This window comes from Temnothorax longispinosus, chromosome 9, assembly GCF_030848805.1.
Source record: "Temnothorax longispinosus isolate EJ_2023e chromosome 9, Tlon_JGU_v1, whole genome shotgun sequence".
NCBI classification, from domain to species: Eukaryota; Metazoa; Arthropoda; class Insecta; order Hymenoptera; family Formicidae; genus Temnothorax; species Temnothorax longispinosus.
This window is the reverse complement of record NC_092366.1, coordinates 20048382-20072918: the sequence shown is the minus strand read 5'-3', so window position 1 is coordinate 20072918 and position 24537 is coordinate 20048382. Positions and strand designations below refer to the sequence as shown.

Sequence of the window (24537 nt, the reverse complement as noted above, 5' to 3'; positions counted from 1 at the left end):
CCTTTGCCCGCCAGGGAGTCCCTTTGCTTTGGAAACAGTTGTCCTGCGCAGTGCGCGCCGCCGCGCCGTCCCTTTCGAGCGGAAGGTATCGATGCCCTTTCGGCCCTGTTCGAAGCCATCGCTAACCGCTGCAGCGGCGACGGCGGCGGCGGCGGCGGCGTTGCCACGACTTTCCTGGAGTACTCCGGCAAGACGGAAGAGGGGGGGGGAAGGGAAGACGCACGCGCGCTCTTTCTCTCCCCTCGTCCTGTCTCTCTCGCGCGCGTACGGGCAGGGGTGGCCGACCAATTAAATATGTCGGCCACGGCGGGGTGTGGCGCTTGCGCATGCGCGCGGCCGTCGCGCGCACGGCGAGGGGAGGGCGCGACGGAAGGGGAGCGGAGTGCGGAGTAAGCGGACCCCGAGAGCGGCGGCGAGAAGGAAAGGAACCGGCCGGCGAGCAGAAAGAGGCGACGAGTGCTTGGCGTACGGTTTGTGTGGTGCGCGCTACCGTCGAGATAGGCTCGAGAGAGAGACCGGAGTGCAACGCGCGATCGTATTAGCGAAGGCCGGGCATCACCGACGGAGATCTTGGAGGTGCAGGAGCGGACCCCTGCGACTAGCCCCGAGGCGGACCGCTAAAAGGGGACCGACGTGTGTGTGAGAGAGAGAAAGAGAGAGAGATAAAGCGGAGTCGAGAAGTCGAGAGACAGAGAGACGCGCTAGCAGCGTTTAAGCGAGGATGACGATGGCAACCGAGACGGAGAACAACGGGCCCGAGGGCAAGGAGATCAAGGATGTGAAGGAGATGAAGGAGGCGCTTAAGGACGACGCGCCGCCGGACAACAAGCAGGAGGAGAAGGACGCGGCGGCGAAGAAGGACGAGGCGGCCGCCGGCAAGAAGGACGACGACGCCGCCGCCGCGGCCGCGGCCGGCGGCGCGGCCGCGGCGCCGGCGAAGGCCAACACCGTGCACCACCCCGACTACGAGAAGGACGTTGTTTATCTGTATCAGTTCCCGCGGACGCCGCTGCTCCCGTCCTTATCCCCGTACGGTCTCAAGGTGGAGACGTGGTTGCGGTTGAACGGCGTCAAGTACGAGGTGAGTGCCTCTTTTTTTTTTTACGCGAGCATCTTTCCTCCCACCCTCCCAAAACCCTCCCGCCCTCTCTCCCTCTCTCACCCTGAGACTCAACTCCGACGACGGCGGACTCCAAATCGGTCCCCTCGCGTCTTCTCTCTCGCGTGCGTGCGTGCGTTCGTTTGCCCGCCTGCCGGTCGCCGGCCTGCGTGCACTCCCGGTGCGAGGGAGGATCGATTGCCTTTATCCCATGCTGCACTGTCGTTTCTTTCTCTTACACGGCGGAACTCCGGCGCGCGCGGTCGATCGTACCCCTCGAGGCGTTTTCGAGATGTAAATGATGTAACACCGTGACGAGATTGCGCTATCTTTTTGGAGAAAGGAGAAACGAAGCAGAAATATCGGTTAAGTCCGCCGGATTCGCAAGCCGGCAGAAATTATAATCAGTCGAGATCGTATAGATATAAGCGCGTTTCGTCTCCAGTCCCACGATTAGAGGGAGTTCAGCGAGTAGAATCGCCCTCGCGCCCGGTCCCGCCGGACAATCGAGAGAGCGATTTAAATTCCCCTCCCCCCCCCGTCCTCGACCCGTGTCGGCGATCGGCCGACATGGCGTCGCGATTTAATCCGCGCGCGCGGCTGGTAATGTCGGCCGGTCGGAATCCGGGCTCCGGAACGCGTCGACGCGGCTGCGGGGGGTGATTTACTTGTCGTCTGGTGCCCCCGAGACGCAACGAACGCGCGCGCGGCGGCATTTCGCGCTCGGGAGGGAAATAATAAATCGGAGTGCGGATGAAGGAAGCGCCGAGACGCGACGCGCGATTGACCGCCGAAGGACCGCCTGTTTACACATCCGCGCGTGTGTTCGCCAATTATATATATCTCTCGCGATTGTCCCCGAGTTTTAATTCGGGCGTGAATCCAACTGGAGAAGCGCAACGCGCTCGGCACGCGCGAGTAAATTTACACGGACGACGGTGTCTGTCGTGGAGAAAAGGAGCTTGTCGCGATTTTTTATATTTAGCCGGCTCTCTCTTCGAACGATTTCATTCTCTTTGGATTGTCGTACGTTCTTCCGGTCGGGGTAATCTCGCCGTACGCGCCCGAGCGCGCATCGCGACGTCGCGAGCGTAATTATCCCGCTGCGACGCACGATAAAAATGCACGCATAAAGACGGCCTTCGCGCGGACCGCTTCAAAATGGCGGCCGCTGTCAACTTTCGGAGCGGTGCCCTCGACCTAGGCGTAGACCCAGTGAAAAGTGGAGAATTCGCTTCGGACAAACTGATCGTCTCCCGGAGAATTGTAATTAGACATTTTTAAAGTTGTAACGATGACCCTCCTGACGAAAGTATTACACAATACTTTGTGCAAATTGTGACTTGTTACGATCGAAGCTAATTTGTAGGACGAAATATGATGAAAATGTACGAATGGAAATGACGATACCTTCGCATCGTCCATGTTTCTGGTCCAAAAAGATCGGAAAGATGCAAAATATTAACGTAACATTAACATCTCGGCCACTTGCGCAAATATTCACTTGTTATGCTTCTTGCGATATCAAGTTTCATCCACGCTTGAAAGAACCTCGTGATGCCTTCGATCGCGAGGCGTGCGTTTTTGCTCCCCGAACACTGTTAAATTCATAGCAGGCCTGTTCGTTTTCGCTGCAACTCAGAATCAGTGCAGTAAGTTAGAATGAAACAAATATATTTTTTTTTGTTCTAACTTATCGCATTAGTTCAAAAGCACGCATGTCTAAAAGATGTCGTAAATATGTCTAAAATATGTCTTTACGACGTCTTTTAGACATACGTGCTGTCTGCATGGGCAACAGGCCTAGCATGTTATTTAACTCAAGGTATTGCTTTAAATTTCATCCTTTAAGGACGTTCTCTCGTCCTTATACTAGAGAAAATCGATTTTTTTAGGATTTTCTTGAAACTGTGAATATACGTTAATTTAGGTGTGTTTTATGCGTGGTATAAATTTCAGTACCTCTTCCGGTATAAAAAATAAAGATACTGAGCCTCAAAGTTTCCAAAAAAAAAATTTAAATTTAATTTTTTTTAGTTTTGGCATTTTTTCCTTATAAAACTCGACGAGAGGAACAACGTTGGTCCTCTTGGCCAACCTCGTATCTCTTACCGTTTGGCCTGGAAAACCTTTTCATTAGTAAAAGTTGAAACTTTGAGGCTCAGTATCTTGATTTTTTATACCGGAAGAGGTACTGAAATTTATACCACGTATAAAGCACACCTAAATTAACGTATATTCACAGTTTCAAGAAAATCCTAAGAAAATCTATTTTCTCTAGTATAAGGACGAGAGAACGTCCTTAGCACCCTGACATTAAATTACAAAAAAATTGACAAATAACATTACGCGAGATAGATTCTCACCTTCAATCGGGAGGAGAAGATCGGTTAATTTGCGGGAATTTGACGCGGCAATTCCGGAGTAACGTCTATTCTCGTTATATCCGTTGCTCGCGAGTATAATACACGGTAAGGCGATCGGCCGTTTCTTTCCGCTGCGCGATTTTATTGATATAGAAAGCGGGGCATCTCTCGCTTCTCCGAGAGACGAGGTAGAAAAACGCGATCTCGGACGAAAGTTCCGTCTAATATTCCGCCGGAATCGTTACGGCCACGGCGCTTGTTTCGGTTCCCGAGAAACGCGCGGCGACAATCGGCACGCCGAAAAGTCGTCGGGGGTAGACCACAATCAGTTTCTTTCCCGCTGTAAATCGTCGTTTCGCGGACTCGAAGATCGAAGGGGGGACTCGCGGGAATATCGCGAATCGATCGTCGCGGAAATCAATTGTTCGCACGTCGCTCTCGTCATAAGTTTGGCGAGACGCTTTCTCGCGCGAAAGTTCGCGCAATTCTTCCCAGCGGCAGCGCGATAGCGCCCCACACGGCACGGCTAATTATCGCGGTTCATTAGGACGACATTGTGAGCGAAAATCATCGCTAATGATCGGCATAATGGCCAATTGAGAATTCGCTCGTCAGGCGCGCTTTTGTATCCTCATTGTCGGCTGCTGTGTGATCGTTAGCTTATAGGAGCCGGCGAAGCGGCGGGTTAACGGGCTTCTCACATTTTCATTACCGCGGCCCATGGCTGTGTAACACATACGGGACGTATCACCCAGCCGCGAGATTCCGGCCGACGTGGATTCGAAACTTCACGTGTCTCACATTGAAGACCGCGCGGTATAGAAAACCAGGCCTGCAGAGTGTACGAAACCAGCGGCGACTCGACGCGAATTTTCTCTTCGCGCGATAATGAGCGCAAGCAGGCTAGAAGTATAATATCCATTCGTGATACGCGGAGGATATCGCGAATATATCCCGCGTTTCCTTTCGACCGCAGATTCCTGGAGCGATCCGCGCAGTTTTCCTCGACGGAAAATTATGACTGTCGTTTTTTACAATTATCTTCCAACTGTAAATATCCTCTTGCGATTAATCCTCAAATTAAAGCTTTATTAGAGCGTATCTATACTGGAACGCGGCGAGATTAAAATATCAGGAAAATTTCCCCCGTCATCTCGTAAATTAAATAAATATTCCGCTGTACTGAAATACTTAGCGCTAAGGGGAAAAAAGAAACTCTGAACGGCAGCGGAGAATCTGCGTATAACTGTTCGTATTGTAAGTACATCGAGCATAAATTTTCCGTAGTTACAACTCCGCGCAGAATTCCGCGCCGGTGATCTCTAGCCTGTGGTTATCGACCCTCGTGACACATTTGTCTTCTATACATCGTCGCTGGTTGCCTACCCTTTCGAGTCGTTACCCCGACATCTGTTGAACATAACGTCATTCCTTCGGAAGGGAGCGGCGGCGAGGAGTTGCCGTTCGTGTGGCCGAGCTAAACCGAGGAACGCTTCTCTCGCGAGTTTTTCTCGACGAATTTTTTCGAGCGAGCTTTAAAGAAATGTCCCTAATCTAATCTAACTCTATCGATGGTAATATCAAGTTACATTAGAGATCGATTTCCAAGGAGAAAAACTTAGCAATTCCCATCAATACATGTTTTATTTCGAGATATACCCGTCATATCTAATCTGAACAAAGGATTCGTTCAACGTTAAAGTGTAGTTAATAGCAATAGCTTTTTATCATTGATACTTCCGACTTTAAGGCGTATCGTATCAGTTGCACATTTATTATTTATCGCCCGCTATAAATAGCGTATAGAGTTTGTGCTGATATTAGAAGCTATTACTCATTTCAATGTAATGAGAACGAAGATAATTACATGGCAGTGTAATTAGTTGTTGCGTGTCTCCCCTTCGGGGAAAGCCAATTAGATATATTTCTTTAAAATTCCGTTATTTTCCGTGCGATATCATCGATTTGACGCGAAGCGCTTCGTATCTCTGGTTTATTATTGTGCAGCACAGTTTTGTTTATTATTTGCAGCCCAGTTTTGTTATCTCTCTTCCGTTCTGAAGCTCAATTTGCCTTTTAATTTTTAATTGCTCGTTTAAAAACTATATCTGTCGTCTCGGTATTAAAAACTTTATATTTTTGTTTGACTCCTAATATTTACGATTGAAAATATATTAATTAACTGTTTTTCTACACGCACAATTCCTTTTAAACGTTTTCAGCATCCAAGAACATAATTCTCCGCGCGTCAGTTAATTATTTCTTCGATCAATTTAGCCGTAAACCATAACTGCCTGCCGAGAAGTGGCAGCTGTCTTGCCGTAATATCCGTACCATGAGATATCGTTCGCCGTATTTTCCCAATGAATAACCGTTCCGATCGCAAAATGGTAGAATTGGAAGAAAAGAGGTCGCAGGTAATACGGAGGAAGTTCCTATTGAACTAATCATTAGATAGCTACAAATAACGGGTGGAATGGTCGAGATCAATTGGCCAGGCCGGCCAATTTCGGACGTGCTAACGGTTATCGCGCATCCTAACGGATCCAACGTCGTTTTGCGAAGAAAAATACTTTTATCGTTTCCTCGCGCGTTTCTTCGATTCTGTTTCGGCATCGATATATCTCGTAACTGGAGCGACACCGTTTCTCCGTGACCTGTGGAGATAACAGGGGGCCTGTCCTATATCCGGACGAGACCTTCTTTTATCTCCGAACGAACGGTCTTTTCATCATCCCAGTTTCGTATTTAAATTTATCTTACCGAGAGAAGAATGTGTAACCTTGCGTCGCCAGGTATCTCGGATAAACTCTCGGTAAAACCTATTTTATAAAAGATTCACAAATTAAAGAGGCAAGCAATTCTCGAGGGTTCGAGTTAGGCATAAGGGATCGGCATTTCTCTCGAGGACACAGCGTCGAGAGACTTCTCGTTCCTTCGTTTCCAAGCGTAGACAATGCATCGAGGAGGTGAAGCGCGTTTTCTCTCGCGTTGACGAAGCTGTTCGTCGAACGGTCATTGTGCGAGGAGAAAAGCGAAACGTTTTCAGACTTTCGTCGCGGAAAGGCCGAGGACGGCGTTAAAATGTGTGTTACTGTCGTTCGAGGAATGCGGCTGCTTTTGTCCGCTTTTTCTCCGACTCCGCTAAGCAAGGAGCTAATCAATGAAATCGCGCGCGCGAATTCCTTTCGCTTCCGCGTTCCCGGCTTTCGATATCCCGGCGACCGGCCAGCGAGTATATTTGAGGAATGGATTTAGAGATATTAGGTCGTTGAACAGCGCGCGCGCGCGCGCGGGATAAACGGAGGATTTTGCGTCCTCGATAGCCAGCGCGCCGAGAACATCCGATTACGTCAAGCGTATATATCTTTACGGGATCGGTTTGTTCACCGTGTCTCGGCGCGGCACAAACCTCCCAAGGCATCGAAATCCCATTTGTTAGGGGAGAGTAATTTAGAAAGGCACTTTAAACAGATACAAAAGCATCGACGAGAGGGGAGAAATGGAAAAGAGGCTGTGGAGGCGCTATAGAACGATTTCGTGCAATCGCGGCGCGTAAGAAGAAAATAATTTTCCATCTGAGCGCGCGAATAAACGTTTATACCGGCTAATACCGCGTTACGATGTAGAAACAATTGGCAAATTATTAAGTGCAGCATCCGCCCGTTAATCCTCTCGGCGTGTTCACACGTGTTTCGCACCCGTCTGTCACCCGGGTTTCCCACCACCGGCGTCGCCTGACTAAAGCATAGGACGCGTCTTGCGGAGATGTAGCAGCTCTTAGATCTCTCGTGCAAGTCCGGAATGTAACAAGAGAACGAATAAATGCGGCAAGAAGAGCAGTTCTGCAGATCTCCGACGCTGCGGAGGATTTTCATCTCATAGAATATCGTTAAAATCTTTTGTATAATAATTATAACAATTACTATAAAGTTATAACTATTACTATTTATAATTTATAATTATAAAGCGGTATGTATATTCGTCAATTTCGCTCCGTGCGAATATTTCTTTTTTTAGTTTGTTTGTTTCAAGTTTCAAGATTAACTTTAATAGCTCTCGTAATTGTACGAAAAGAAAAAAAATCACTCCGTTATCAAAGATTCCAAAATCGGAGAAAGTGCGTGATTTTCGAGCACCCCGTGTATCATCGGGAATTTAAGAAAACTACACGCTGAGATTTCCGCCGGCCTGGTTCATCCCAGGTTATCGAAGAGAGAAGGGCGAGGAAGGAAAGGGCGGGGCGCGCGGCGTAAGAGATGGGCTCTCGGGGCCGCTGCGCTCGGTACAGCTGCACGCATCTTTGACCTTCGGTCATCGCATAGGCGTGGATAATCGTGGTTCGCGCTTGACACACGTCTTGGTGTTAGGCCAATGTCACCGACAACTCTAATTAAATGGTTCGATTTTTTATTTTCTTGTAAAACGATAATTATGGAAGCGATTAACCTGGTTATCTCAGTTCAACAGATTAATTGCCTCTAATTACCGTTTTATAAGGCTATAAAAATCAAATAATTAATTATTATAATTAGGATAACTTTAATAGCAGGCTTTTAAGAAACATATACGCGTCGTGAAATAGCGATCTTGAATTCAGATTATTTCTGGTGTAAATTGGATTATTTCTATCGTTTCCGGGATGAAGTTTCCATGGCGCAAACTTTCGATAAAAGTGAGACCGATCGGAGATGCACGCGGTCCGTATACCGACGCTACTTCCTCTGTACAATTATAAATGACTGCACAATGCTTGTGAATTCCTTCCGTAGGGTATTGCAAAGGACATAATCAACACCGGCCGAGTTATGGTACGGGCTGGGTCGCTCGCAACTTAACGAGCCGTGAAATTAGCTGACTCATAGGATTTAAACAGCATTCTACGGGAGAAAAAACAAAGTGCTCTCTCCCGGTTAAGTTAGAAGAAGCCGCCGACGTTATTTTTCCCACCGTGTGGGTTCGTTCCTTCAAACGACGCAACCCGCCGGTTATGAGCCGAACGTTTAACCGTTATGGAACGGCCGTCGTCCGTGTATATCTCCGGGAGAAGATACACGCGAGTGTGGCACAAGAACGTTATGGATTTTATGTACATGGAAATAATAATTTTCGCGGGCAAGATGACCGAAGGCGTCGCGGTTTATTGCCGCGGATAAAAGATGCCGAGATCCTTATTGAGTGAATAAGTACGCGACAGTTGCCCGTCTTACATCCGTTTATGATCTTACGATTCACGATCGCGCGTAACGTTCGTAACGAGACGATAGATTAGCGTTAATCGCGGAGAACGTATTTCCGCCGCGGATATTTCTGGGGCACGGTGTATATTTATATGTCCTAGATTTATATTCGCTGCCTCTTTTCGATTACAAACACGCCGACAGAAGCAAAATGAATAGCCAGAATGTTCGTTCAACTGCACGCTGTTAGCGAATATTCAATTTAGGATTAATTACCGATATGCATAACGTTATCGCGAACTAAAATATTAGCACAGATTTCTATCGGGGGGAAAAAAATCAATATTTGTATTCGACCCAAAAAAGAGCTCCGGTTAAAAAGACACCCGATAAGTTGGGGAGGAGGGGAGCAACACCACGGCATCTTTCCTTCCTTTTTTTACCTGAGATAAAAAAAGAAAACATATAATACAGATACACGCGACCGATATGCATTCCAACTGCGCAACCTGTTTTAAGGTGCGCAGTCGAGTAACGGCGCGTTGATCGCGATTATCGGCCACGGTGCCTTTCCGAGAAGCTTTCGAAAGGCAGGCGAAAATGTACAATGTCAAGCGGCCCGGGTGGAAGTGGTGGGAGCTAGCCCACTAGCCCAGGAACACACACGCGGCCGGCTCTCGCTCGCGCCTCTCCTCCTCTAGCCGCGCGTACGTTTCCGGCGATTTAAAGACCGCGACCTGCCTCAACCGTAAAGTAGGTGCATATTTTCCTCACCTGCTGCGGCCGCCGCTCGCGCCCGCTCGCCAAGTAGCCCCGCGTACGAGTGCATGTGCACGCGGCACGCGCGTCATTAGATACGCGTGTATATGGCTGGACATGTAGGCTCGCCAATCCGATACCAATCCAACGCAAGGATGAAAGTTTGTAAATAAAATTTCACGTGGCGATAGAGCGACGAATTCGAGAGATTACGCGCCACGGCGCTGTCACGTCAAACGTCTGCCGTTTTACGACGCGATGATTCTTGCAGAATGAAAAAGATGGGACGTAGAGATGATCCTGTAATCGCGTTCGTAATTTTAACGATATTATACGATATATCTACCGGAAAAATGGGATCTATTTTCGGTTCTTTGCGAAACGGTGAAAAACGAATGTCGTTTGTCGTGACTTTTTGATTTTTATTACGTATCTTTTTGTCACTAATTGTAAGCCTTACACGGTAATTAAAATCATGTTAAAACGACGCTCGAAATTAGGTGAAGGGTATAATCATTTTATATTTTCCATGTTTTTGTTCGGAAAGAATCGACTCTAATTTTTTCAACGTCGATTTAAGTTTGCTCGCTGCCAGATATTTTGTTAAATAATAATTCTTTTTCATAATTCTCTAACGCGTTTGCGACTTCGCCATATTTTATGACTGGATTATGAGCACGCTTGTTGCAAATCAGATTGTAATTAACGTGTCTAATTACATACGTCTCTTATCATCGTGTTGTGACTCGAATGCTGTTTATAACATGCATGTCTGTTAAAACTGAACTTGACCGAATCGCGATTAAAGAATTATGTTATCAAATCTACGGCGAAGAGGTGAGTTTTAATCGGTAGAATATATTTTTGCGTAAGAATCTCGTATCAATGTACTGACAGCAAAAATAACTTCAATTTTTTAACGTTTTTTTTTTATTTTTGCTGATTTAGATTTATGCAGAGTTCAAATCATCTGTCAAAGTTTTATAGAAAGGTCAGCTATCATTAAACTGATGTGAGCTATATAATTTAACTGATACAATTAAATATATACGATACTTGATGAGATGATGTTAAACTTAATGTATATTAGCAGAAACAACGAGATAAAATTATTTTCATTTCCTCTACAGAGCTGTCGAGTCTCACGCAAATCAAACAAGGGCCATTTAATGCTAGTTGTAAGCATCCATTGTTGACTTAATCGCGATGCAAACATGCAGCAACGAGACTCAATGTGTTAATCAGCGAACGATACACACCCACACACACATGTATCATAACAATAACAAGCGCATTTGTTGCACGCGATGATGTTCCTTGTTTAAATAATTGTTCCATAACAAGCGTACGGGAGAGATACACAGTTTTACAGACTATGATAAAGGGGGAAATTACGAAGGATGTATACTTTTGGAGATTCGCGGTTTAAAATTGCAAATATAGAGAAGTTCTTGCTCTTCAGCTAATTGTGTGAGTCTAATTTCTACCAATGCAGATTAACTTTAATCTCGGTTCAACTTACTTCTCACTTTTTATCCTTTTCTAGTTTTAAAAACCAGAAAAAGAGAGAGATAAAAAGTAAGTTAAACCGAGATTAAAGTTAATCCCTATCGGCAGAAACGGACATGAGTGAGCAATAATTCAACAGAATTCTAATTTCGTGGAAGGAGAACGCCACGATTACAAATTCATTATTCGCCAATTACGCTCGTACGGTGTTAAAACTTCGAGGTTCGCGTACAAGAATATACACAAATAAATCTCATACGAAATTTTATCTCGACGGATATTGGGTGCGCTCGTCAAGTTCGCGCCCATTATCGAACGCTCTCTCCGCGTTTACATTCGCCGCTCCTTTAAGAATCTCTCGGTATCGCGTTTGTTATTCGAGCGCGTGCCAAAGGCCGCCTTACGTCAATAATTCGATGCTGCGGGAGCAGAGCAGCGCGACGACGACGATGGGCGCGGAGAATGGAAATATCGGTATTCATAAAGCGTGCCTCTCCGTGGCAGGACGCGACGACGACGACGACGACGACGACGACGACGGCGATAAAGAGGAGCGTATATGCGGTGCGCCAGGCACACCACTCACTTTATATAGCGATGCGCGCGAGTCGCCGCCGCCACGTATGTCGCAAGACGGACAGCCCTCGGACGTACCGGCGTGCGGGAATAATGCGATACATATTGACGAGCTGCCGATGCCGTGGTAGAAAACAATCTCGCGTGCACGCGCGACTGATGCGGAATTACTTCTCGCGCCTTGCTCCTCCCTCGTTTCCTCTTTCCTCCCGGTGCAGAGCCGTGCGCTATGCATGCCGACCGGATGATTTGCGTTCTTCGCCGATCCGATTAATTCTTAAGGAATCTTTGTTTTCCTCCCGTGAAGGTATTTGCATAGAAGGCACTTGTCGATACAGCGCACTTGTGAACTGCGTTAAATAAATCTTCAAACTAGATAATCTTTAAAAAATGATCTTTCTCGTTTACGAGACGCGACTAAATGTTAAATGTCAAGATACTGTGGCGTCGCTCGATTCACAAGATCAGTAAATATTTTGCTGTGATATACGCGTACACTATATACACACATGATATATTTGAATATAAATAAAATCGGAGAAGATATTTGCGGAATAAGTGAGGGATTGCAAAAATATGCTAAATATTCAAAAATATTCACGCGTATAATATTTATGATATAATAATTATATTTTCTACCCGGTCAGTCGCGAATAAGAGAAGCAAATGGAAACGGTGTAAATATATGTAAATAAAATACATTTGCATAAAGGCCGCGCACCGTTTTGCTTTTAATAACGAGGAAAATATCTTTTCACGTGATAAAAAAATTACAACGCAGAATATGTCGCGTCGCAACGCAATAAATGCAAGTCGGACCGATAAAAATTCCAGCTTAGTGCTTTCGATCTCTCTCAATTGAGAAATCAAATTGAGCGCTCATCCTCGCGTCTCCACGACTGTTTTTTACTCCCAGCCCGCGATTTGCTCGCCGTTCGCGATCGATCGGGCGATCGATGATAAATTGGCGCCAGTTGCTGAAATTCCTTTCGATGATAAATTCTCGGCATTCCGCCGCCAAGTCACGCGGCTAATCAGTCGCGATCGGTAATGAGGCGTCGTCGTGATGCATAGCAAATAATGCCGGTCGTAAATTAAGCCGATTCCAGAGTATTCTGATTAAGCGCGACGCGGACGCGCCGCGTGTTTTTATCGTCCAGCATGATCGGTCACCCGGCGCAATTATTCATGAAGAGTGACTCACCGGAATGGTATATCCTGGAATTCAGTCTTATAGTTACTCTGACGCGAGAACTATTGCAACACGGTCATACGCATTGGAGTCCCGCTCGGAATGTCGGTTTAGATAATTCGAGAACTTCGTTGCGACAACGAGATCATCATCCTTTCTTCTGGAAAAGAATCCGATTTAGCGACACAAAGATTCAATCGCGTTTGCGACTTTCTCTTACGTGAATTACTCCGAAATTTATCCGTCATTCTCTCACTCATTGTTTCATATAATTTCATCTAATATTATAGATGCTAATATTAATAATGTGTAATTATGTATCTAATATTAATAATATGTTTATATTAATTATTAACATTACTTAAAATACTTTGAATTTTTGCCCAAGTTTGATTCCAAGATTAGTTCATGATTTCCATTAATTTCAAATGTTTTTTTATATCTACGCGCGTGCCGAGGATTTATCATTTTTAAAATTCTGTTTCTATATTTATAGAAGCGAGATAAAATTGTCTAACATACAATTAACTGTAACCCTGATATTATGCTAAATCTAGGAATATTTACGCAGTCTCGAGAGATTGCGTTATTAAAAAAATAGACGTGCCCAGGAATGTTCAAGAGTGGAATGTGTCAATAATTACCGATTTTATCTTGCCTTATCGGCAAATATCGTGTTTATGTCATCTGTTACACCAGATCGATTCACGCATGCGATAGCATAATTCCTCGGGTTTCGTGCCGTTGAACGCCACGAACGACGCAACTTCGATTGCGTCCTTTTCGACATACAAGACACTCGCCGCGTCTTCTTCGCGTCGCGCTTTTCTCAAATAAATACGCAATATTCGTTATAACATATAAAACATCATTACGCGGATGTTATCCGCAATCCCCGCATGTAATGCGATAGCGTTCTTCGATATTATCGATCCCGTTACGCGATATTACCTGCGGTACAGGTGAGCCCGAATCGCCCGACATTTCATACGCACGAAAGTCCGCGCACCTGGCGGCGCATCATCGTTGCCAACGAGCGTTACGAACCGCTTCTCGGTAACGTGTCTGCGGTAACGTTCGTCTTTGTCGTCGAGGAAAATGCGTCGTGCGGTTTACAATCAGTCGTAAATCCGTTTTCTGAAGGTAAAACGCGGGTATATTGTTCCCGCGTTTTTCGCCGCGATTTTATTATTCATATCGCAAACCGGAGCGAGGACGGAGCTCTCTCTCTCTCTCGGAACGTTCTCCCTTCGGGATCGTTTCCGATAAAGCAAACTCGTGATAAAGCCGTTCCCTGGGTGGTCTCGAGGCTCCACGGGGGATCCCCTTTTGAGAGACTCTCGAATTCAAGGCATGCGCACGTGTTCGTGCCGAAAACGATATCACGGTAATAAAGTGTGGCCTCGCAGAATTTCAGAGAATTCCTAAAGAAAGGTCTAACTGGAAGCAATTGATTTTCCATGGACCTTGCTCGAAATATAACGTTGGGTCGGCAAATTCTTCAATATTGCATTCTTTCCACGTGACTATTTATATATATATAGAACATCAACGCTGCGTCGTATCCTCCAGCTCTCGCCGAACTATTCTCGTTTTATCGAACATGTGCATGAAATACGAGGATAGAAATCGGAAACCCGTGTTACTTTATACCACACGATATGGCGTACCGGTGAATTAACCGGTGACTTGAAAATTCTGTTCCGATAATCCGGATTCTATTATGCGCCTATTACCGCGTGTTTATCTTCCCTATTGCCATTGTTCTAAACTTGCATGATTCTAGAGACGCAGTAAAGATTTGCAAGCGATGGTTCATGCAAATTATGTGCACAGAGTTTGTGCATACGCGTTACGAACAATGTGCACATTGTTCCTGGGACGTACTAACTGCGCGTGAAATACGATGTGCTTAGTTCGTGTCTGTTACTTGTATCACGCGATTCAGTGGAGCAAAAAAGTAAAAATTATACAGCAGACAATTTTTATTTTGTACAATGTGCTCTGCAACATTACACTTTTCTGATCTCCGAAGATATTTGAATCTTTCTTTCTGTAATATTTAAAAAAATGCAGTATACGAGAGTCCTTCTTTTTTGCAATAAGTATATATTTGAATTTTCTTTCACGTTTGGCGTTGTTATTGTTATGAGTAAGCGTCAGTCACGATCGAGACCTTCGAGCAATATGGCACGTAACTCGCATTGCAGTAACGAACGTTTCTAAATATAATTCTTATTAGCTGAGTTGCCTCCTCTTTCGCTCTTGTCTACGCGGTCCCTCCCTAAGTTTCTCTCCAAGTTTCTTTCAACTTTCAAGTGAGACGTAAATTTCAAACTTGTGAAAAGACTTGCCTGTAAAGTCTGATTTAGTAAAAACGGAACTATTTTAACGGTTTAATATCAGAGTTTAATATTAATTACGTAGCAAGAAGGTATATTCGTTGATGCATACGAATATTTGCCGGTGATACAAATTAAGATATGAAGAAAAGATTTTTTTCTGCCGCGTATTAAATTTCGCCTTTCTCGCCTGCTTGCATTTCATTCTTCGAAGTCCAGATGCAAGCTAATTAAATTGCAGCCGTGAGTGATGAGATATACGTTACAAGATATGTCAAAAATTCGAGCGCAGCATTTTCGAGTGGTATAGCTGTCATTCGTCGCTGATTCGTGCTTTTCAATTTTTATTTTCAGTTTCAGTTTATGACATTCGATAGTTATTTACGTTATTCATATTTCAATATTTCCCCATTCATAACCGCTCATTTTTATCAAATTTGAATCCTTTCACAGTTCCATTGTCAATGAATCACAATAAAGTATACGATGACAGAAATAGAACGGAAAAATTGATTTGAAAAAGAGCCAAAAAATTAAATATATTCCAGAATTAAAGCGTGTTTTTAGATTTTATAAATATTAAATGCACTCTTATGCCCGTAACGGGCATTAGTACTTCCAAATAAAACGCAAGATTCTTTTCTTTCTCCTTTCCTTTCCCTTGCTTTTTCTTGAAAAAGCAGCGGCATGGAGATTATTTCCACAACTAAGGATCGCAAAGTGGCTAAAGTTGTCAGAGTAGCTAGTCATAACATCAGCACATTTTAATTATCGTTGTCGCGAGACGTGACAACCTTAGACACGAGACGCGGCGCGCGGCGCGCTTCGTTGATCCGCCTGCGCCGCGGGATTTTTTTACGGGCGCGCCAGCTGTCTAATTTCAAGTAACTGCACGGTGGCATATATAGAAATAAAATGCGGCGGAAATAAATGCGGGGGCGGGAGCGCGTCTCTTAAAATAGCGAGACGAGAGACCTCACTCTCTCTTTCTTCCTCTCTCTTTTTGGAGCCACCGCGATCGCGCGCGCGCGCGCGCGTATCTCTCGCAAACAAGAACAAAGCGCGCGAACAAAGAGAAAAGTCTGCGGATGCGTCGGAGGCGCGAGGAGAGGCGAGCGAAACCGGGCAGGAGGGCAGAAAGGGGAGAAGACGCGACGGAAAGGACGGCGAGAGGGCAAGGCGCGGTGACTGGCAAGCGTTCTATTACATTCCATTAGTCGGTAGTACTAGATTGCCCGCTCTGGAAATGCGATTGTCTTCCTCTTCTCGTTATACGAAGCGGAATCGCCGCGCGCGCGCGTCCGCTATTTTCCGAGAGACACGCTCCTTCGTCCGTCGTAATTATTTTATACGACTTGTCACGACGCGGTATTGCGGTCCCGTGTTCTAAGAAAAAAAATATCGACGAAGATTCTTACGGAGGCGTTAAACGAGCCTCGGTGATATAATTTATTAATCTTCTAAGAATCGTATAACCTTATTGAGAGTACGATTAGACACTTCCTCCGGTAATTCCGACAGCAAGAATTTATAGCTCGAGTCTTTGGCTAGGATTCGATTAACTCGCAAATTTTTTACGCGCTATAAATTTCTTCGTTAATTCCACTTTTTTTTTAAATTTAACACAAAGTAAACTTACGATCGAAAATAATGAAATTTTATAAACGGTATCACGTTAATTTGCAAAAATCATACCTTTAAAATAAATTCTGTTTAAATTTGAAAATAATAGAGGAGTGTAATTATATCGAGGTTTAATAAAAATCTGATTTAAAATGTATCTGGAAATAATTTTTATAAATGGACACATGGGATTATTATGATACCAGCAATATTTCCTTCTACAAACGAGTATAATATTTTTTCAATCGTAAATTGACGCCAGCGAGGAAAATATCGCGCGTTCACGCGATCTGTCAGAAAATTTAGATTAATTAATACCGTTCAACAAACTCCGTTCTGCGCTGCGGAGTGTATACCTGGCCAACGTCAGAGTCACGAGAATATAAAGCGTTAAACGTGTTCGGAGCATCGAAGTAGAAGCCGAGGAAGTGTCGTGTAACGAAACGTTCCGGAGTCGCGGGACTTGACGCTGCCGAGAAAACGCCTCGCGTTCGTCAACGCGCGCCGGCGAGGCCGGCCGCAACATAATTACGGGTCTCCGTATCCCGGCAGCTGTAAATCCCTCGCGCGCGCCCTCGTCTCTCTTTTTCTCTCTCCTCGCCTCCATCTCTCGCGCGCGCGGCCGCCCATCTCTCGTATCCACGCCCGGGGTACGCGTTCTCGCTCCCGTCGTCGCCGGTCGTTCGCCGGTCCAGTAACAGCAGCGGCAGCAGCAACAGCAGCAGCGCGGCGTGCCTACATACCGTCCGCAATATCGTCCAATTTAACTCCTTCGCCGTGGGTTTTAATTAATTAATCTTCCAATTGAACCTCATTACGGCTTATCTTATCGACGCCGCGGCGCAAAGGGCAGAAAGGGGGAGGGGGAGAAGGGGAAACTTACTTCGACTCTTCGCGGTCCGTTTCTCTTTCATCTTTCTCTCCCTCTCTCCCGCGGTCTCTCCGCTTGACATTCCTCGACCGCGAGAAATTCATTCCGTCCGCGGCGGGCCCGGCGGGATGGCATGGCGTGGCGGACGCGGGGGTTCATTGCACTCCATAGAAAAATAGACGATGCTCGCCAATCTGCCGCACGTCCCCCGAATGTTCTCTGTCTCGCGTTTTTCTCGCGGTTCCCCTTTTTTCCTCCCTCACGCAAAACAAACTTTTTTTTTCTCTCTCTCTCTCTTTGTCTCTGTCTCTTTATCTCTACCTTCGCTCGGTTCGTTTTATTGATGATATACCACCGCGGTGCCGCAATCGCAATTACTCGTAACGACGCCGACAACCGTGTCATAATGAAGAGGCAATAAATCGATGGTGCAATAAATCGATTTGCATATCACTTCGTAGATTGTTGCGCGGAGTAGTCGAACTCTTTAGAATTCTTATCTGCCTACGATTTAATTAAATGACGGAAAAATGTCATCGCGAAAGGCGCGACACGAATGTTGTACAGTAAATATATCTGCAAAGTTATCTGAAATATATATAGGAATCTTTCGGATTATATGCGAAGACGTGATAAGATGTGCATTTGTGGCATACGAGTTTAATTGCATCACGATTAACTGAAGATAATTATTTGTGATTTTTAAATAGCAGCAAGATTAGATCCTTTTTTTAAAATTGATATAAAAAGAGAATCAATACACTTGGAATTATTTAGAAACAGATATATTGTTTGAAATTTTAATATCGAAATCTTTTTGAAAAGACTTAACTGTTTTATAATTGATCACACATCGCTAATCTGTAGTTTATTGATAGATTATTTCTTTACTCGCGTGTTTAAAAATTATACAGTTATACCATTTGCTTCGCAAAAAAATGGAAAAACAACATAAATTTCTTTCTGTTATACCACAATTCCGTTTTCGAAACTGGACAGTGCAGCGTTGAGAAGTTCTCCTCGGCCTCGGACGAGTTACCCGGAGCTATTTGTTGCACGGAAGGATATCGACGTCGGTTATCGTGTTTCGTAAGATAGTTTACGCGACGTGAACGGGCCCCATTGTGCGACTTTACGGTGTCACGCTCGAGGAAACAACGGGTTAAATGTCGAGATAATTCACCGTCCGTGAATGCAAGGCGTGGCGTTTCTCCCAATTTGACTGATTACTGAAACAAGAGTGCAACTTCGCATTCGTCGCGGCGGCTATTGATCGCACGCGCGCGCGACCGTTCGGCGTCCGATTGAGATATTCGATCTTTCCTATTTCGATCCCACAATTTACCATTTTGCAATTTACCAATTTGCATCCAACGTTGCCGCATATCGTATTATCGGACAATTAATTCGCCTATTTTTACGATTTTTAAGAGACAAAAAAAAAGTCCGAAAAAGCTGCGATAAAAAGTTTCCGATTTTTGCTCGATAAGAATATATTATTTTTATTTCTAATTAAAGATACATGTTATTTTAATTATTAATTCGATTGACTTCAAATATACGATTAACTTGAAATATGCGCAACGCCGGACATCGTTATTTGTCGCTGGAAAGGGTTGCTTATCTAGCATAGACTAAATAGACTTAAAAAAGATACAAAAGAAAGACGGATGTTATTTTTAAGACGTCCGTTTATAAGAACAGATAATTCGTCGTAAGAAGGAAGGAATTTTTCATACGAGCGCTCGCGCGAGGCTAATTTACGTTCGCTGTCTAACGCTTTGAATACACAGTGGGCGAGATGAAGCCAAGAGGGATTATCTGGTAAAGTTAGCTGAGCTAGCAATCTACTTGATCCAAGCGACGCGATACTACGACACGCCGAGCGATACTATATGCGTGTTTAACTCGTCTCTCATTCTTTTTTATCTCCAGCGCCGTCAGTTAAAAGTGCCTCAACACATTTCGACGTTCGTGCGTCACGCGCGACATACCGCGCGCGGCGTTACATGTCGCTCGCGATGCACGAACGGCGAACGTGTTAAATCCCTTTATTACTATAATAACTTAGAAACGTCACACTTTTGACGAATGCGAACGATTTTTAAACGAAATCACGGGACGGGACTTTTCTCTCTCGTCACGATCGCCGTATCGAAACGTAACGTGTTTTCCCAAAATTGGCAATCAATTTCCCGTCAATTGTTAAATTCGATCTGGTCGCGACTTCCTTTCGTTTCTTCCTTTTGCCGTCGATATATCGCCCGTTCGACGAGCCAATCGTCGAGTTTAGTTTAACTCTTTAAAGTTAACGACAAAAGAATTGGAGTCGAGTGGACGGGTGCGCGGCGTGCGCGACGCGACGAAAGGAAGAAGAGACGAGAGGAATTTTCTTTCGCGCGCCTCGCGAGGAGGAGGCCAAGAATTCGATGTCGAAACCACGCCGATGGGTTGGTTGGCGTTCTCGCGTGGCAGCGCGATGCGAATCGATGCATCGCGCGTGTCTCGCGCGAAATCGCGTATTTTGCGCGTGTGCCCGCGCGCTGTATGGGCATACAGGCGATAAGCAGCCAATTATACTGTGCCACGCGACGCACGTTCGTGGCGTATACACATGCAAATCTTCCGGGCGACAATCCGTCGCGTTGGAACGTCGCGTCGAACGACGTAACGGCGTGGAAACAGTACGCTTCTGGTCCATTAGGATGAATGAGGGATCGGACGTATGCAGAGATTGCGCGCGATGCGGCGCGTTGTCGCGTGGCGCGGACCAAGCTGATTCGCAGCTTCTCTCGGGCGTATTCGGAGATCTCAAATGTGGAAATTTCTCTTTACGATGCTCTTCCCGAAATTCTCATTAAAGGATATTAAAAAGGATCGTGGAGTTTTGATGACTTAAGATTATAAAAGAAATATATTATATGAATATGTATTATTGAAATTACAAATGTATATTTATACATCGTTTTTTCTTCTTAAAACCATAATTGCTTAGATTATGTTGTGATCAATAAGATTTGTTCTTTGTGCAATTTGCTTTACATAGCAATAGACCGTGTGTTCCTTAAATGCGCATCTCGCGCAGGTTTTTTATGTTTGCTGTGAGACGAGTAAAAATGACGCGTGTTGAAAAATTGTATCTCGCGTATAATCTGATTGATCGTCTGTCTTCAAAATGGAATCCGCTCGCGATTCGCCCGGATCTCTAATATCACACTTTCATGCTCCGCATTTACCGAGAAAGCTTAAAGGGAGCCGTGGCCTCTGCTCTAAATAGAATATAATCAAAAGGCGATCGATAAATACGCCAGTTCGGCCGCCCTCGTTCTACCTGGACCTAACGTAAACGGTCCAGTCTAATCGATAACATCCCGAACTTTGACCCTGGGACGCATCTGTGCCCCAATACAGAGACAGGTCCGCGTTCCCGTCTCTCCTACTGTCTCTTTCTCTGTCTTTCTCCTTCGTCTCCCCCTCATCGGGAGAACTGTTGCCCCGTTTCGCGATCGAGACTGGTTTTTCGGCGCGATGCGTGCGTGTGCCCTTACGTCGCCGCGCGCAAACGGCGTCGGCGACGTCGGCCGCGGCGGCGTCGGCGTCGGCGGCGGTTCACGGCACCATCCACGGCGCGATCAATATCAGCGCAAACGACGACGGCGGCCACGACTGCGATCAACGAGGGTGACTACGATGACGCGGACAAGAAAGAGCGAAAGAGAGAGAGAGAGAGAGAGAGAGAGAAAGAGAAAATCATCCATACGAGTACGCGGTGTAATGTATATATGAGGCATGTTAGGCATGTATATGCACACGTGCGCGCGCGTACGATGCGGCGAGCGTGCACATGGGTAAATTGTGTGTATGTGTGCGGCACGTGTGTGTATGCACGCATGTGTGTGTGCCAATGTGTTGACGCTGCGCCCGGCGGAGGGGGGAGGCCAAGTGGGGACGTTGCCAGGCGACGGAAGCTGCCTGCCGCCGCGCCGCGCCGCGCCGCGCGCGAGTTCATCGTCCTCCGCTCGCGCGCTCCTCCCTTGCGCCTGCACCGATCCGACTAGCCACCCTTCGTCCACTTCTTTCGGCTCCTCCGCGTGTGCGCGCGCGAGCGAGCGCCGAGGCGACGAACGCGAGCGAGTGTTTCAGACGACCCCGCCCCGTGGATTCGCTCTTCTCGTTATCGTTCTCATGAATCGGAATCGACGACGAAGATTGTACGTATCGAGATGTAACGCTGTTTCGGTTGTACCGAGAACGGAGATGCCGGAGGGTGCTCCCTCGTAAAAGATTTCAATAGATTACGCGTAGGGTGGGACCAACTAAACTCCCTCTTCGGAAATTATCGGAGATCGCGATAAGATCTTTGATTATTTTAAGCTTTGTTAGAGGATCTTCGTTATTAATAAAAGAATAATAGAAAAGATTCCACTCAATAATAATAAATCAATAATATTGAAATAACACGTAATTGCGCTTTGAGAATGCCATACAAAATTTGAATAAGAATTGTAAGAAATTTCCATAAATACGATATAACAGGGATGCCCCCGTGTATTATATCGCGAAGAGTAGATATTGCGGAAAAAGTTAAGAAAATTCCACTTAATAATAATAAACAAATATAATATTGAAATAATAGGTAATTGCACATGCCGTAAAAATTTCAGTAAGGGCAGTAAGAAATTCCCACAAATATACGATATAGCGGGGATACCCCCGTGTATTATATCGCGAAGAGTATAATAGATATTGCGGAAAAAGTTAAGAAAATTCCACTTAATAATAAACAAATATAATATTGAAATAACAGGTAATTGCACACGCCATAAAAATTTCAGTAAGGGCAGTAAGAAATTCCTACAAATATACGATATAGCGGGGATACCCCCGTGTATTATATCGCGAAGAGTATAATAGATATTGCGGAAAAAGTTAAGAAAATTCCACTTAATAATAAACAAATATAATATTGAAATAACAGGTAATTGCACATGCCGTAAAAATTTCAGTAAGGGCAGTAAGAAATTCCCACAAATATACGATATAGCAGGGAGATGCTCCGTATATATATTATATCGAGAAGAGATATTGCGGAATTCTCTCGTCCCCTGTCGTCATTACCAACCGGAATTGATCGATTCTGCCGTTCTCTCGAAAAACGTGAGAATTTCCAATAAATAACAACATGACGTAATAGGGATGCCGGCGCATTTTATATCGAGGGCAATGGGCGTTCAGTGCCCCCGCGACCCCGCCTTCGCTATTATCGTTATCATATTGGAATCAAACGTGTAACGGATAAATAATAAACGTGATGTAATAGAGACGCAAATCTGCCGGAATGAGGGCGTGCTTTGCGCGGGGCAACGTTCGGTGTAAAACCCCGCCCTGCGACTATACTTTTCGTTGTCGACGGATTGCGGATTAAAAATTGAAAATTGCTCGGCTGAGTAACGAGAACAAGAGCTGTGAAAATAGCGCCGATTTCATATTTTCTTCCCTCGCAAAAGTTAAATGATCTCAAAAAGATCACGCAACAGATTTTTTTGCTACGTTATTCTCGCTCGCGCGTAGATGTCGAGAGTCAATAATCAACAAAAATTGGGAAGGGGTGAAGGGAAAAAAGCAGAAGATATCGATCACAATCGAGGGAACGAGAGGCTCGGCAAACGGATGACTCATTCGGGCAGCTTATATATACGCGAGGCATTCGGCCGACCCCCGTACAGCTGACAAACGCGCGTATTATGCGCGGGCTGTATAACCAGCCCTCATCGATCTCGCCGCCGTGTGCCCGACTGAAGGGGTTAAAACTGGAGCAATGGATCTCCGGCTACGTACAACGTCGGCCGCCTACTCCTCCTCCTCGTGTCGACGGACCCGCGTTGCGGATCCGCGTGTGGTGCGGCGCGTAAATTTCAGCCGCTTTCTCCAAGCGCGGCTGAAATTTCACGCAGCATCGCGGTCCTCCTCTCGTTTTTCCTCTCCTCTTTTTTTTTTCCTTTCTTTCTTTTTTTTTCCCCCCGTGCACCCGGCCTCGGCTCGGTAATTGGCCCCCGGCGCGCGTCCGTGCCCCTTTTGTTCGCGCTTCGAGCTCGCTCTTCCGAGCCTCCTCGTCTCGTCGGGGCCTCGTCGCTCTTCCGCGCGCATACTTCTCACGCCGCACTCGCACGCGTCTCTTAATCCTCTCTTCCCCTCCCCCCCCGTTTTTCCTCTCGCCTGTACGAACTTCCGTGCGATTTGCTCTTCCGTTTCATTTCCATTTCGGCGTGCCGGCGAGCCGGTTTTTTCGGGGGCGAGACGCGTTATCGTACACCGCGGCGAATCCGCTTCTCTCTCGGCTTGACTTTGAAGGCGCTAACCCTCGGTATTTTACGAGCGCGAGGCACTTGATCCACATGGCAAATCGTGCGAGCGAGAAGACACGCTCCGTTCAGGTACAATGTCACGCAAAAATCTTACTCAGCAGGTTTAACGACACTTGTCCTAATCTGATGATAAAACGACATTTAATTAATGTTAATTTATATTATATTATCATGACTACATTGCGTGGAAAAAGTGTATCTGTTACAAATAGCATTTAGATCTGATCTTTCTCTAATTAGCAAGAAGAGACAGTAATATTTGGAACATTGGGATAAATCTGTTTTATTTTTATATACGCTGTATCTTAAATTGTGTAATGAAATTCAAGTTTAAATTCGTCCTCTCGAACGTCGCAGTCTGCTTCCCAATAAAATAGCGGAGTAATGAATTTAAAATCGACTTTATGCCGACGAGAATTTATTAACAAATTAAGAAACTGTTTCTCGTCGAGGGAGCACTTTCAACAAATTGAATTTTAATCATATGTATCTCGACACGAGATCTCGTTCCTCACTTAATAACTTCTAGGAGGAGCTAAGTTATCTTAATAGAAACTTTATTCAAAACTAATTGAATATTAATAATAAAAAATTCGTGTCGTATATAACGCTAGAAATACGTTAAGTTATCGTGAAGAAAGAAATACTTAAAATT

General features: G+C 45.3%; 1 protein-coding gene across 2 annotated transcripts in view; it reads left to right on the top strand.

Annotated features, from left to right (window-relative positions):
* The first annotated feature begins 392 nt into the window (after positions 1–392).
* Fax (failed axon connections) overlaps positions 393–24537 on the top strand; it is a 29442-nt gene continuing 5297 nt past the window's right edge. The window contains exon 1 of one of the 2 annotated variants that reach the window (XM_071788918.1): positions 393–1081. In XM_071788918.1, the coding sequence (XP_071645019.1) occupies positions 722–1081 (360 nt within the window). In that variant the 5' untranslated portion in view covers positions 393–721. The remainder of the gene's footprint in view (positions 1082–24537) is intronic. The other variant, XM_071788919.1, reaches the window with a different exon arrangement.